The sequence below is a fragment of the Lissotriton helveticus genome, chromosome 8 (genome assembly GCF_964261635.1).
Source record: "Lissotriton helveticus chromosome 8, aLisHel1.1, whole genome shotgun sequence".
NCBI lineage: Eukaryota > Metazoa > Chordata > Amphibia > Caudata > Salamandridae > Lissotriton > Lissotriton helveticus.
Window position 1 is genome coordinate 1,672,844,667 of NC_136069.1, and position 15,754 is coordinate 1,672,860,420.

General features: G+C 49.7%; 1 protein-coding gene across 7 annotated transcripts in view; it reads left to right on the top strand.

Moving 5' to 3' along the window:
* The window catches only part of LOC144773616 (transient receptor potential cation channel subfamily M member 2-like), a 4,189,411-nt gene that overhangs the window by 3,565,174 nt on the left and 608,483 nt on the right, over positions 1-15,754 (top strand). Inside the window, exon 28 of one of the 7 annotated variants that reach the window (XM_078658763.1) lies at positions 1,385-1,437. The exons of the other annotated variants lie outside the window; for them this stretch is intronic. Within the exon in view, the coding sequence (XP_078514889.1) occupies positions 1,385-1,422 (38 nt within the window). The 3' untranslated portion in view covers positions 1,423-1,437. Of the gene's footprint in view, positions 1-1,384; positions 1,438-15,754 lie in introns of those variants that run through there. 7 annotated transcript variants of the gene reach the window in all.

The window sequence follows — 15,754 nt, forward strand, 5'->3', positions numbered from 1 at the left end:
CGTGAAACTCATTAAGTGCAGGCTGTTCAAGAATAAAACAAAAAAAATTAAGTGTTTTTTGTTTTTAGGACCACATCTAAGTCTCCATGAAATATGTACCAAGTGCTTTACCTAGTCATGAAGTATTGAGTCCTGTCACACACTTTAGGTCAGTGACTTTTAAAGAGTTTCATGTTGCTCAACTGGATGTGATTTCTGATATTTATGTTTCCCTCACCTTCTTTGCTTGATTTGCTTGCGAGAAAGTGTCGCTCATATAATCATTGAAATGTCACTCATAAGACACTAAAATTATGAAAATGTCACACATAGCAATCTGAAACCTTGGCAGCTCTCCACTTCTCAGGAGACCTGTTGACTTTAAGAATCCCACACATGGAAATCCCAAAATTGTGTGACGTTTACAATGTGGAATGAGGTGTTAGGGTACACTTAAGTCAGAGTTTTACCATCAGGGGGGGGCACCATCTCTGGGGGATGCCTTCAGAGGTACCTTTAGGGCAGCAGCCCCTGGGTCTGCACAGAGAAGCTAAATTACACCATTTCAAACCTGTTTGTAAATATTTAGGGAATGTATAATGAAGTATGTATTCATTTGTAATGTGACTAACTTGTCATTGTTCCCTTTCAGTCACAGATCTTTCAGACAGCCCTAGAACACCATGTAAAGTGCTTTCTATTTATATTTGCTGTTCAAAGTATGCACAGATAAGTGCTGAAAATACAGCTTTAGGTTGCTGATTTTTTTTTAACGGCGTGGGATTTTTCTTAAGATATCAAGGTGGTATCTTAACCAATGGAGTCATAGCTTTGGCATAGGAAAGATTTATATTTTGAATACAAATTTCAAAAATGTACAGAGTGGCGGTATGGAGTATCCCAGGAGCCCTCCTTGTTCTGTTCCAGATGCCTTTCAGCTGCACATGTTGTATGAACCCTTTTTGCTGCAGTAGATTAAGTGATTTTTCCCAGTGCTTTTTTGCCCTGGCCGTCCGTCTGTAATATTGCGTCCATACTGAAACAGTCAAAAAAACACAATTAAGAACTCTGAAGTTGAGATTCAAACGCAGTACAGGTGTCTCACAGTGCCTGTCACTGAGTCCTAAAGTTGTTCTAAAATGCATGCTCATCCAATCCTGCGCTTCTCTGCAGAGTGCACATTACATTAGTCACGTGTGCCAGTTGTGATTCTGTGCAAAGGTCCAAGGAGGAACTGCACAGGTGTTGAAATATTAACATGGCACAAGTAAAATAAAGTGGGTGTATTGTGTATGGGGGATATTGAAGTGAAGGAACCTCAAGGAAGTACATGCAATCAATTTAACAAATTAAAAGAATGGAAAGCTAATGTGGTCCTGCCAGAAATCAAATTTTTAACTTGCAGATCATGGCCATCTTACCAGCCATCAGGACTTCAACTAATAACTTGAGAACGTGCAAGTAATATTTCGTAAACATTTTCTCTTCATTGCAAGGGAAAAAGCTACTTGGTCGCTAGGCTGAGGACTCCTATTCAAGCAGTAGAAACATCTGAGGAAGTGAATAAGAAGGTACGTATTTGTTTTTGAGTGATGGGTGAAGGGCCAGTGCTGAAGTTTGCCCTCACTAACCTTTGAACATGTAACTTGCAGAGCCTCATCGGTGGTATACAGCATATACATACTGCAGCAATTTTGGGAGCACCTACTTAAAGCCTGGATGAGCTGGAATTACTTTTTAGCCACTTACCACAGAATTATTCTTCTATCCAAATTTATTTTATTTAAAACATAAGAAGATTATCCCAGGGGAAAGTGCTGTCTCGCATCTTTGAATTAAGGAATGAAGTACGGCAGTTTCTTATGTGTTTGGACCCCTGCAAAGCAGAACAACTATGCAATCCCCGCTGGCTTGTACTTCTAGCACACCTTGCTAACATTTTTGAGAAATTAAATTCCCTGAATCTGTCTCTGCAAGGAGCTGACATGACTTCTTTTACCATGAATAAAAGAATAACTGCATTCAAGAAGAAGCTTGAATTATGGAAAAGACTAGTTGAAGATGGCCTGTTTGAGCAGTTTCCATGTTTAGTAGATACTCTTGCGAAGACTGAATATGAACTTCCAAGGGTTGCTGAGGTAATAAAAAATCATCTGACTTCTTTCAGGGACAGTTTGCAAAAGTATTTTATTGAGGACAACGATCACTTAAATGACTGGGTCTTTCAACCATTTCTGGCAGAGGTGGCAAGCCATCTCCCAATCCGTATGCAGGAAGAACTAATTGATCCCCAAATTGACCGCACTCTGCAGATTCATTTCAGCAAAGTCTCACTGGGAGACTTTTGGCTGAAATGTCTGCAGAATATTCAGCTTTGCGAGAACCTGCAATCAAAACTCTCTTGCCTTTCAGCTCGTCCTATTTATGTGAGATTGGGTTCTTAGCACTTGCGGTACTAAAGACTAAGGGGCACATGCATCATTGGCTTTTGCATTCGCAAACGGTGTGAATCGCAAAAATCGTCCGTTTGCAAATGCAAAAACCTTTTTTGGGATGCATCATTTTTTTTCATTTTTCGCAATTGAAGAAATCGCAATTTTTTGCGATTTATTAAATGCTATGCATGATTTTTTTTAAATTGCGAATTCGCAATTAGGAAGGGGAAAATTACCACGAAGTAAACCTAAATGGTAATTTGCGAAAAGTTTTAAAAATGCACAAAAGTGCATTTTTGAAACTTATATTTTACACACACACATGCCCTTAGGACATGTGTGTGAGTAAAATGTACTTACGTGACATTTCAGGGGTGCAGGGGGGGTCCTTTGGTTCCTTAATTGCGAATTCGCAAAATGAGAATGCCTTCCCATTGATTCCTATGGGCCTCCAGGCCCATAGGAATCAATGTAATGCGATTCCTTAATTGCGATTCGCAATTAAGTAATCGCAAATAAAGAAAATTAAGGAATCGCAAAAACTTTTGCAATTTCTTGATGCATAGGATTTTGCAATTCCTAAATTGCGATTCCTTCATTTTCGCAATTTAGGAATCGCAAATTCCTACAATGATGCATGTGGGCCCTAGTACTGTTCAAGACTGGATGTGGAACACAACCTGAGGATGGCAGCGGCAAAAATCCATCCACAGATTGACCGTCTCTGTGGCGAAAAACAGCCACACCCATCACATTAATGTTGGTGGTGTTATTATCAATCTGTCATGTGTAAAACAAAGCATTCTAGTAAAAACAATGTGCACACATTTTATCTTGGGAAATGTTGTTTTGAGCTGTGTAATAAGCCTCTGTGATTTAACCACACCCACTCACAAACCTACAGTTAACTAAACTCTTATTGCATTGAACATTATTTGCTGGATATGGCCCGGGATACGCGGGTGGCGGTCAATTATGTAGTGTACCACATTCCAGAAATTTCTGCCAGGTGGTGGGGGGGGGGCGACATTTCTAGAAATTCAGCAGGGGGGGGCTCAACCTACAAAAGTTTGAAGACCTCTGTTCTACACCCACAGTTGCAGCCATTAGACACATTCCACATTATGACACAATTCCTTTGTTGTGGTACATAAACCCACCACTTCATCATCTACATTCATTGTTTTCACTGATGTACACTTTTGTCTCTCTTCTTAGTTTGTTTCTTGACTGTCTTTTTGTACAATTTTTGGTTGCACTTGTAATTTAGTTTGTACAACATTTTGAGTAAGATATTAGTCAGACCAACTTTATATGCATTTAATATCTCTTGTCACGCTGATATCAGCATTATTTCTCATACACTGCATGTGCAGGTCACATTTATTCATTTTGCGCACTTATCAGTGTTTTTCTTGCATGTTATTGCGGCCACTATACTGGTACATTTACATTATTTCCTCTTTTACTTCCTCAGCACGTTATTCTTGTCCACCCCTTTTTTTCGCCTTTTTAGGTCGAGGCTACCGTCGCACTGCGAAGCAGTGGGCGGAGCCGAAACGATAATGTGTCTTAGATGGGGCTTGGAACCTGCCCCTCTACTCAATTGGCTGGCCTAGTAAATGCTGGCCAGCCATTGGAGGAGAGGGGCGTCACTCGGTCCAAGCCCCGTCTTTTTCGGATGCGGGGGCGTTTTTTAAGCTTCTTTCTTGTTTTTTTTCTCTTCTCTTCCAATTGGCTGTAATTTTACCTTCCAGCCAATGTGAAGAGGAGAGAACGAAAACCACGCCCCGAATCGGAAAATGACCGTGCTTTCTCCGAGGCATTCCTTCCTCGCCTCGGAGAAACATGGTCGTGTGGAGTGCTCCTCTCTTGCCTTTGAGAATGCAGTCATTTTGTTTCATGCTTGTTTCATGAATGCACAGTTGTTGCATTTCGTGTTTTCAACTTAGAAGGCCAATTCCACAAATGATTGACAAGTTCTGTCCCTCGGCCGGCTGCTATTCCTGGCCGCCGTGCTGTGAGGCGCCCAAGGCACCCTGTGTGAACCAATGCTTGGGAGTGGGACTGCTGGCAGAGGGGCACCTGGAGTTAGGGACGTGAAGTAGCACCCCACTCCGTCTCCTTCCTGAGGCAGGTCACACATGGCGCGCAGGCAGAGCCGGGCTTTTAAACACAGGGGCCTCGCCAGCGTCTGCTCGTGTCACCGCTAATTTGGAGATTAAGTGGCTGCATTCCGCCCTTTGCCCCGGCGGCTGGGCTTGTATCAAGAGGACGCGAAGCAGGACCCGGCTTGTCTTAGAGGGGCAGCGTTCATCCTGCCTTCGCTCCACAGACCCTTTCCAGCTGTCACGAGCCCTGAAACCGCCCCTCCCCCTTCAGACCCGAGCCAGGGAATCGAGCCGGCCTAGGGAATGTAGGAGATGGCCTCAGCTCCCCTCTACGTCTACTGAAAAAACATCTGTATTGTTTAGTTTTTGTAATTTTATAGCGCTTCTTAGCCCTGATGAGGCGCTGAATCGTGGTGGTTATGCTCGCTATAGGTGGGCTTCAGAGTTCAGCTGTTTCGACAGAGGAGTCGTCTTTCCATGAGCTGTTCTTTTTGAAAGTTGTGCTGTCAGTTTACACCAGAGTGCTCTATTCTGTCAATCTATGTTGAGCTTCAGTTGCATGAAGTCGGACATGTACTTCTAATGAGCCTATGGTTTCGCAGACGACCTTGAAGGTTGGTGTCTAGTGATGGGAGCCAATCAAGAGCTTCTATTGCCGGTGAGATACATTCATACACATGTGCGGAGAGTATTTTTTAAAGTTTTATATAGCACCAACTCGGCCCAAGGGTATTGAAGCCCTTTACGTGAGCCCTTTAAATTTTTTTCTGTTTGTATCTCTTCCTTGTGTGACTTTACAACTTGTACATTTGCAATTTTTTCTGTTTCTATCTCTTCCTTGTGTGACTTTACGACTTGTACATTTGCAATTTTTTCTGTTTGTATTTTTTATGTAACCCATGTAATCCTAAATCCTTATGTATCACAACTGGTTCTTATGTAAAGCGCTCTGACACCTTCTGGTAATGTTCGCGCAATATAAAATCGCATTAAATAAATAAATAAACTCAAAGATGATCTGGCCGAGGGAGATTTCCTAACATGCCGGTAGGACCGGGGCAGAGTCAGTAGAAAATCCGACCAAGCAATGTCCTCGATCCTCTGTGCGCCAGATGACAGACGAAGGACCCCCCAGCGGCAGTCCTGGCCAGTGAATGCCTCCTCAGTACACACAATAGACCTTGTTAAATTCATTATGTCCCCGGTCACCCAACCCACGTGCGGCTTATCACAGCAGCTCCCATCTGCGATAACAAAGCAGCACATGCTTCAGTTAACTCCTGCTACAATTGAAATGCGCCCGACAACAGCAGCAACACTTACAAACCACACTAAGCCAAAGTCCACCAAACATATGCGCTCCCACAACAATAAAGATAGCTTCTATTTATATTGCACTTAAAGGATGGGGAAGCATAAGCTTATGAAAGCTATATTAACATACGAGAAGTGCATGGATGCGTGAAGAAAACAAAACTTTCTCGCAAAAACCAAGCTTGCGCACAGGAAATCAGCCCCCTATATAAAGCTTATCTAAGTAATGCTTCTGCTTATCGGACATCGCTGCAATTAAAAGGACAGATTACAAACAACACGGCGCAGACACCAACAATGTCGTCACAAACTGGGATGAATCACAGAAGGAGGAAACAAAGTGAACTCCAGACACAATGAGTTCCGGCATTAACAGCAAACCAAAAGAAGAAAGTATAAAAGGAAACCATGCAACCTCTGGCATTTCACGCTAATGGTGGTGAAGTAGCGATGAGAGGGGCACCCTACTCGAAGTGGGCACCAAGAAGCACCCAAGCACACGGGCTCTAGGACTCCCGTAGGGACTTGTGGTGGGCAGTGGCAGTCAGGATCGGCAAGATCAGGAGAAAGAGCTGGCGGGGACAGTCTGAGGGTGCTGGAGCTATTGGTGGCACATATTTAGTGTTAGCAACCCATTATATCCGGAGTCTGATTAAGTTTACCCAGTTGGGGGCAATAGCTCGATATTAGGGTACTCACAGTTGGTTGATGGCATTCTGGGAGATGACGGCATTCTTGGAAAAGTAGGGGATCATGTTCTGCCCGCAGCTGGCACACAGGCTGCGGCCGCAGAGAGCACCCAGGGTCATCTGGAGCTCGGACGGGGGGCTGCGGCCTCTTCAGACTGTGAAGCCCAGAGAAGGGCGACCCATTCCGGGCATGGGGTCCGACGCTACGGAAGAGTGGAAGCCATGAAGCCGGCAGCCCGGGGCTTGGGACTGGATCCCAGGGTCTGGTCTTAGTTACACAGCTCGGACGGGTCGGTGAGTGGGTGCTGTCAGCTTCTCATGAGGCCCCTGTGGGTTTACAGTCCAGATCACAAGGTCCTGTATTGGCAATGTAAATGACAATGCCATTTATTTATAATAAAAAAAAAAAAAAACATGAGCAATGCTAATAGCTCTACCTTTAATAATGCCGAGACCATTGCATTGTAAATGCTTGTTTTAAGTTCTTGTTCCCTTCTGGGGAACATCACGGTTGCATTATATCTTTGGTTATTGCAATATATTTTCACGTTTTTTACAGTTTAAAAAAAAATTCAATTACATTCGTATGAGTTCTAGCATAAGCTCCGTTCTATTTTTGACTCGCGCACATTTTCTCTTTTTTCTTCGCGGATATTCTGCAGTACAGCATTTTTGTGCCATATGCGTTTACCTTTTGCACTTTTTAAGATAGTGGCCGTGTTCCACGCAGTTCAAGCCCTTGTCTCCTGGAAGTCATATGATATCGGCGGCGTCCTATATTAGGTGGGACGGCCAGCTCTACCGTTTATATACGACTTGAGGAACACCGGGATTAGGATTCGCTCACCCCGTCTTCCGGTAAGCAGCAGGCCTTTCAGATCTGAAAGAGACACGTTAGTATTAGATTCCTTACCTTAGAATATCCCCGGGCGTCAGACTGGATCCGGAAAATTTTGCGTAGCAGTACCCTTGCGCGTCGGTAGGCGTCGTCTGCCGCTCCGCGTCCGTCGTCGGCGTCGTGGGCGCCTTGATGACGTTGTCGGAGTACTTAGACGCCGCCTCCGCGTGCTGACGTCAGTTCTTCTTTTTTCCGCGCCAGCAAGCGCAGATCTGGAAAAAGCAGTAACCCTAGTCAATTTTTGACTAACTTTTTGATCCTTTTTGATTCCTGTTTCGAAGTCTCTCGACTCCGACTCGGTGCCTTAGGGATGCCCGGCTTCAAGCATTGTGACGATTGCGACCGGCTGATGTCGGTCACAGATCCTCACCGCGTGTGTTTGTCGTGTTTGGGCGTCGACCACGACGACAAGGCCTGCTCCGACTGTCGGGCCCTCTCTTCGAAAGCCAGGCGGGAGCGGTCCCGTAGGCGCCTCGAACTCCGACAGTCGGTCCCGCGCCGTGAGAGGTCCCGATCCCACGGGAGGTCGAGGGACAGGTCGCGGGCCCGGAGCCACCACAGCTCCGAGAGTAGGCCTCACTCTTCCGGGTCGAAGTCGTCAGGTAAGAGGCACAAGAAGTCCAAGCGGCGTCATCGCTCCTCGGACTCCCCCCGACGCTCGCACGATGCGGCCGGGGGTTCGGGTGACACCACCTACGCGGCTCCGTCGGAGTCGCGGGCGCCTGGTTCGGCTCCACACCCTCCGGTCCCTCGGCTGAACACGACGCAGGAGGAGATCGAGTGCTTCCTCATGGCCATGAGGAAACTCTCTCCTCCGACGGGCTCCGCGGCGCCTCCGGGCCCAGCGGACCCGTCTGGGAGCCCTAGCGGGTCGGCGGCTCCGGCCCCGATGCCGTCGGGTGCTTTGGCCCCGACGCCGCCGGCGCCTTTGGGCCCGGTGCCGCAGGTCCCTGTTATCCCGACGACACCGGCGCCTTCGGGCCCGGTGCCGAGGGGTCCAGTTGTTCCGCCGCCGCCGCTGCCTTCGGGCCCGGCGCCGCAGGACGCCGCTGGGCCCCCTTCGGGATCTGGTTCGTCGCCGGTGGATCTGACGACCTCCCCGGCGTCGGACCCTCAGGTGTCGCCTCCGGCGCCGGCTCCGGGCGGCGCCGGCCCCGGTCCTGCCCCCATTCCTGTTCAGCCATCGGGACGGCCCCGATGGGCGCCGCTCCAGACGTCGTTTGGTGAATTTCACTTTTATGAACAGGCCCCATTGATTGAGAACCCTGAATTTCAGGAGATGGGTGAGGAGGAGGACTGGGAGGGGTCTGAGGACCCTCTGACCAGGGAGTGTCAGTCTCATGAGGACTGAACAGGAGACCTTGGGGATGCCAGTGGCCTGGACACCTCTGCAGACACTGGTTTTGTCTCCCCTCCTACCGTGGCTTCGGAGGAGGGGGCAACTTATAGTGTGGTGCTGATGAGGGCTGCCAAGGCCTTGGGCCTTGAGCTCCCCGTCGCGGCCGTGAGGACTAACCTCCTCACTGAGGTCCTTAAACCGCAGTCAAGCTCGGCCGAGCCTCTGCTGCCCTTTAATGAGGCCTTGATGGACGTTCTTTTGGGCACTTGGTCCAGGCCCGCTACGGGTTCGCCCGTAGATAGGAACGTGGCCAGACGCCACCGCCCAGCCCTGGGCGACCCATGTTCCCTGTCCGCCCACCCCACCCCCGAGAGCCTGGTCATCCAGGCCTCCAATTCCCAGACCGCATTCCCGTCGGCCCCGCTGGATCGGGAATCCAAGAGGTATGACCAGTATGGGAAGAAGATCTTCTCATCCCTGAGCCTAGGCCTGCGGTCTTCCAACACCGCCCACCTCTTGGGACGTTACACCCACTCGGTGTGGGATAAGGTCGCGGAAGTGCTGCCAGAGTGTCCGTTGGAGGTACGGGCCAGACTCGGCCAAGCCCTTGTGGAGGGCCGGGACGCAGCAAAGTACTCTATTAGGTGTGGGCTGGATACCACCGACTCGCTAGGCAGAGCGATGGCAACGACGGATGGCGGTCAGACGCCACGCCTGGCTGAGGTCCACCAACTTCTCGGCAGATGTCCAGAACACGCTTATGGACATGCCGTTCGATGGCAGTCGCCTCTTTGGCGACAAGGCAGACCATGCGCTTGAGCGTTTTAAGGACTCCAGGGCTACGGCCAAGTCCTTAGGCCTCTCGGGCCAACGCCAGCAAACGGCTGCCTATCACTCCTTTCGTGGCCACGGAAGGGGTGCGCCCACACGCGCCGCCAGCCATGCACCGCAGGGCAATACCCAACTCGGTGGCGGCCGTGGGAACCGCCGTCCGGGCGGTCTGGTGCAACGGCGAGGTCAGTCCACACCTTCCCCCGCAGCATTTGCCTCAAAACCCTCCTAGTCCGTGCTTTCAGGCCCATGTGACGCCAGTTGGGGGCAGGGTTCCCCATCACCACCTCCACTGGCGCACTGTCACGTCGGATAGGTGGGTGCTGCAAATCGTCCGAAGGGGCTACTCCCTCCCCTTCGAGGCGACTCCTCCAGCCATGCCACCGCAGAACCACCGTGTATCGGGGGATCACTTGCGACTTCTGCAGGAGGAAGTTACGGCCCTCTTGGCCAAGGGGGCCATTGAGCGCGTTCCTGGGCCAGAAGTAGGGTGTGGTTGCTACTCCCACTACTTTCTGGTACCCAAGAAGGGCAAAGGGGGCCTACGCCCTATCTTGGACCTACGGAACGTCAACGGCTTCCTCCAGAAGGAGAAGTTCAAGATGCTGACACTGGCTCAGGTCCTTGCTGCCCTGGACCCAGGAGACTGGATGGTAGCGTTGGACTTGCAGGACGCTTATTTTCATATCCCCGTCCTGCCTGCCCACCGGCGTTACCTGCGGTTCACGGTAGGCCACGAGCACTTTCAGTTTACCGTGCTCCCATTCGGCCTTACCAGCGCCCCACGGGTGTTCACGAAGGTGATGGCGGTGGTCGCAGCACATCTGCGCTGGTTAGGGGTTTCAGTCTTCCCCTACCTCGACGACTGGTTGTTGAAGGCGGGCTCGCCCCAGACAGTCGTCAGCCACCTTCAGACGACGGCAGACCTCCTGCACCAGCTGGGGTTCTCCATCAATATGCCGAAGTCACACCTGTGCCCCTCTCAGAAGCTCCTCTTCATCGGAGCGGTTCTAGACTCGGCGCGGTTTCGGGTTTATCCACCCGAGCAGCGGGTCCGGGATATTCGGGCTCTGATTCCCATCTTTCAGCCGTTATCCCGGGTTTCGGTCAGGTTGACGCTGAGGCTTCTGGGACTGATGGCCTCCTGCATCCTACTGGTGCATCACGCCAGGTGGCGGATGCGGGCTCTGCAGTGGGACCTGAAGTTTCAGTGGGCCCAGCATCAGGGCAACCTATCCGACCACGTCCTGATCTCAGAGGGCACTCCGAGACAGCTGCAGTGGTGGCTTACGGACCGCGATTGGGTCAGCGGCAGATCCCTCTCCCTTCCCCAACCGGAGCACGTAGTTGTGACGGACGCGTCCCACCAGGACTGGGGAGGCCACTTGGGAGAGGCGGAGATCAGAGGCCTCTGGTCTCCGGCGGAGACCCGGCTCCACATCAACCTGTTGGAGCTCAGGGCGATTCGTCTAGCGCTGAAGGCATTCCTCCCCTCTGTACGGGGAAGTGTAGTGCAGGTTTTCACGGACAACACCACCGCCATGTGGTACTGCAACAAACAAGGCGGGGTGGGGTTGTGGATCCTTTGTCAAGAGGCTCTTCGCCTTTGGCAATGGCTGGAACGCCAGGGCGTGACCCTGGTGGCTCAACACCTGGCGGGTTCTCTGAACGCCAGGGCGGACGAGCTCAGCCGTCGGTGCATGATGGATCACGAATGGCGTCTGAACTCGGACGTGGCGCAAGGCCTCTTTCAGCGATGGGGAGAGCCTTGGTTAGATCTATTCGCCACCGAAGAGAACGCGCAATGTCATCAGTTCTGCGCGTTGGAATTTCCAAGGCGGCACTCGCTCGGAGACGCTTTTCGTCGCGAGTGGAGTTGTGGTCTGTTGTACGCCTTTCCGCCTATACCACTTCTGCCCAGAGTGCTGAAGAAGATCAAGCGCGACCGGGCCCAAGTCATCCTTGTGGCTCCGGACTGGGCGAGAAGGTACTGGTATCCAGAGCTACTCAGTCTGTCAGTCGATCCCCCGGTTCATCTGCCTCTTCAGGAGGACCTTCTGTCGCAGCAGCAGGGGACGGTCCTCCACCCGAACCTGTCCAGTCTCCACCTCCATGCTTGGAGATTGAGCGGCAACAGTTGAGGCCATTTGACTTGCCTCCTGAGGTCTCTAACATCATTCTGGCAGCCAGGCGTCCCTCCACGAAGTCGGTATACGCCTGCAGGTGGAACAGATTTGTGGCATGGTGCACAGCAAAGGCTGTGGATCCTCTTTCTGCCCCTCTTTCTGAGGTTCTTCTCTTTCTTCTTTCTCTTGCCCAGCAGGGCTCTGCTCTGGGCACTATCAAGGGCTATCTTTCTGCCCTTTCAGCCTTTCTTAGGCTACCTGATCAGCTAACTTTGTTCAAGTCCCCTATTGTTAACAGATTTCTTAAGGGCATCACTCCCACGTTTCCTCCTGTTCCGTTTGTGAAGCCTCAGTGGGACTTGAACTTGGTTTTGACGTTCCTGATGTGCGCTCCCTTTGAGCCACTTCACAACAGTCCTCTTCGCCTTCTAACTTTGAAGACTGCTTTCCTGGTTGCCATCACCTCTGCCAGGAGAGTGAGTGAGCTCCAGGCTCTATCCTCTAAACCTCCTTTCCTCTCTGTCCATCCGGACAAGGTTGTTCTGAGGACTCGTCCTTCTTTCCTGCCCAAGGTTGTCACGGCCTTTCACATCGGGCAGTCTATTACTTTGCCAACCTTCTTCCCGCCACCGCACCCCTCTAAAGAGGAAGAGCGGCTCCACCGTCTGGACCCAAAACGTGCGCTCTCATTTTATCTGGATCGCACACGCCAGTTCCGGGTGGATGACCAACTCTTTGTTGGTTACGTGGGCGCTAAGAAGGGGAAAGCGGTACACAAGAGGACCATCTCCCGGTGGATCATCTTGAGTATCCAGGCATGCTACTCCTTGGCTAGGAAGGAGCCCCCTGCTGGATTGCGGGCTCATTCCACCCGAGCCACGGCTACTACCACTGCCCTGGGCAGGGGTGTGCCCTTACAAGACATCTGTCAGGCAGCTACGTGGGCATCGCTGCACACATTTGCTAGACACTACTGCCTGGACAGCCAAGTCCGGAGGGATGGCTTCTTTGGCCGTTCCGTCCTCCAGGACTTTCTGGTGTGATTATTGGTTCGCAGACCCATCACCGGGGTTGATATTGCTGGGGTATCTATTCTAAGGTAAGGAATCTAATACTAACGTGTCTCTTTCAGATGCACAAGTTACTACTTGTGTAACGATATATCTGTAAGAGACATTAGTTAGTATTAGATTCCTTACCGACCCACCCATCCTCCCCGTTCTGCGAACCAATATCTAGGGTTAGGGTTGTCCCATTCAGGGCCCTAGTTTCAATGGCACCAGTGTTGGTTTTTTGACATGGCTCTGCGTTTCTGGCGCGGAAAAGCTGTGTCTAAGAACTGACGTCAGCACGCGGAGGCGGCGTCTAAGTACTCCGACGATGTCATCACGGCGCCCACGACGCCGACGACGGACGCGGAGCCTCAGACGACGCCTACCGACGCGCAAGGGTACTGCTACGCAAAATTTTCCGGATCCAGTCTGACGCCTGGGGATATTCTAAGGTAAGAAATCTAATACTAACTAATGTCTCTTACAGATATATCGTTACACAAGTAGTAACTTGTGCTTATAGCAGACTTGTGGAGCATACCGCCTATTGTTGTAACGCGGTCTTTTTTCACTTGTTTACTTTCAGATTCCTGTAGATCCATTTCTTCTATTTTGAATCATTTCTTCATTGAGGTAAACGAGGTTTCCACATTCGGTGTATCCGCCTCACATTGTCCTATTTCTGGGTCAATTTACTTAGAGTTGTCTTCATGTTTACTTTTCAGGTTTTGCTGCATCAGGCAGTACCAGGTATGTTTCCTGTACCCCTTTCACTCACTGTTTCACTGATTCCAGTCCGGTATTTTCTTGCTCACTTCTCACCCATTTTTTTCACAGTGTCCACGCTCTTCTGTATCGGTAGAATTTAATTTAGTTTCAGACTTTTCCAGTCCGTCCGCTACAGGTAATCAGTTATTCAGTATCTCCAGTTTTTTTGGGGTGCTTACAGCTATTCTGGTTCTTTGATTCTTTGCGCACATTTATTTACTCGTGCACTGGTGATGGTCTACCGCTCTTCTTTTCCTAAAACACGTGGTCATATTGTTGCTGACAACGTGTGTTGTCCTCAATTTTGGTAGCCTTTTGAATGCTTTCAGTTTGCAGCAGTATGTATTCTACAAATACATGAATATATATTTATTTCTTTTTCATTGTAGTGGCCCCTGTGGAAGAGACTATGGGGTCCATTAGGATGGCGGGCGGATTGCCCCCGCCAGGCTGGCGGTAGCCACCGCCAGCCTGGCGGGGGCAATCCGCCCGCCATCCTTCCCTGTATTTCCCCCGCCATATTAGTATGGCGGGGGGACCACGGCGGAAGAAAACACCGCCGCAACTTTTCCGCCCCGGTCGCCTTGCGCTGGGGCGGAAAATGTTTAATATGGTGGCGAGGTCTATTAGACATCGCCTGCCATATTACGATGGCAAGAGTGCAATGCCTTTCCGTGGCGGCAATGCTGCCACGGAAAGGCAGGCGGTCTTCACTCTGGGGGCCCCCTGTGGGCCCCCAGAGTGAAGGTGAGTGGGGGGGGTGCACACGGGGGGGTACCTGTGGTACCCCCCTTCATTTTCATTTCCAAAGCGGCAGGAACCGGGTGGTGCCTGAAGCTTTGCAAATGAAAATGCTGTGATGTATTGTCAGCATTGTGGTGGGCGGTGCAGAGAGCACCGCCCGCCAGAATGCTGAGAATACAGGATGTGCCTGCCACTGTGGCGGACACATCCTAATGGCACCCCCGGGACCCCGCCCTTCAGGCGGGCGGTACCGATTTCCGATAGGGTGGCGGGCGGGCAAAGCCCGGCCGCCATCCTAATGTGCCCCAATGTGTCCCGAAATGCATCGGGCTACCTTGAAATGTCTTTGGTTTGAAAACACTGGAATGCCAGGATGTTACTTTGTAATGGAATGGAATGATTTATGCTAGATATGCAATACAAACCATTGATGTATTAGTATCAGGGTTGTTCTATTCCATATGTTGATTTCTCAATAACAAACAACCGTTGTATGATAACAACTTTGTGTTTGAAGCTTTATTTTAATGCATTATTTACATTGTTGAGTCTCATGATTGATCTACAAAAAAGATTATTTACGTTGTTTAAACTACATTGGTAGTGCACGCAGTCAATCAAGTGAGCATTCTCTTGATTCTTGTGATATATACAGACCTGGCACAGGCAGCCCACAAACACTGTGCAGCACACACAAATTCATCTATAGATTAGATTACTAGTCACATTTCTTTGATTAATTGTTTAAACTTTTCAAACTCAGGTGTGCACCGCTCACACAAATTTTCATTAGGAAAGGACGCCTGAAACAATCCCCTTCTCAATGTCGAATCGCAAACCCAATTTGCGATTCAGAAATAGGGACCATATGTATGAAGGTACCGATTTGCGATTCTGAAATAGCGATTTTTAAGAAATCGCTATTTCAGAATCGCAAATTGGTATGTATGTACAAATTTGCTTTTTTTAGCGAATTCTTAGTATTCCCATGCATATTTCAGGGTTGCAACAGGGTGTCCTTTGGACACCCCTGCACCCTTGAAATTATTCTCAATTTGCGATTAGCAAATTGCGAATCACAATTAAGGAATACTTTCCCATTCATTTCTATGGGCAAGGAGGCCCATAGGAATGAATGGGAAGGTATTCTCAATTTTGCGATTCGCAATTTGAAAATCGCAAATTGAGAATAATTTCAAGGGTGCAGGGGTGTCCAAAGGACACCCTGTTGCAACCCTGAAATATGCATGGGTGCACATGTGGCGCACATACATGCCCTAAGGGCATGTATGTGCGTCACATGGCACTTTGAAAAATGCTGAAATGTGCATTTTTCAAGGAAATCGCAACTTACCACCAACTAGAAGTTGGTGGTAATTTGCGATTCCTTAAGGGCATTTTGCAAATTATTTTGGCTTCATACATTGTGTTGGACCTGCGATGGGCAAGCCTAGCACAAAGGGGGTAG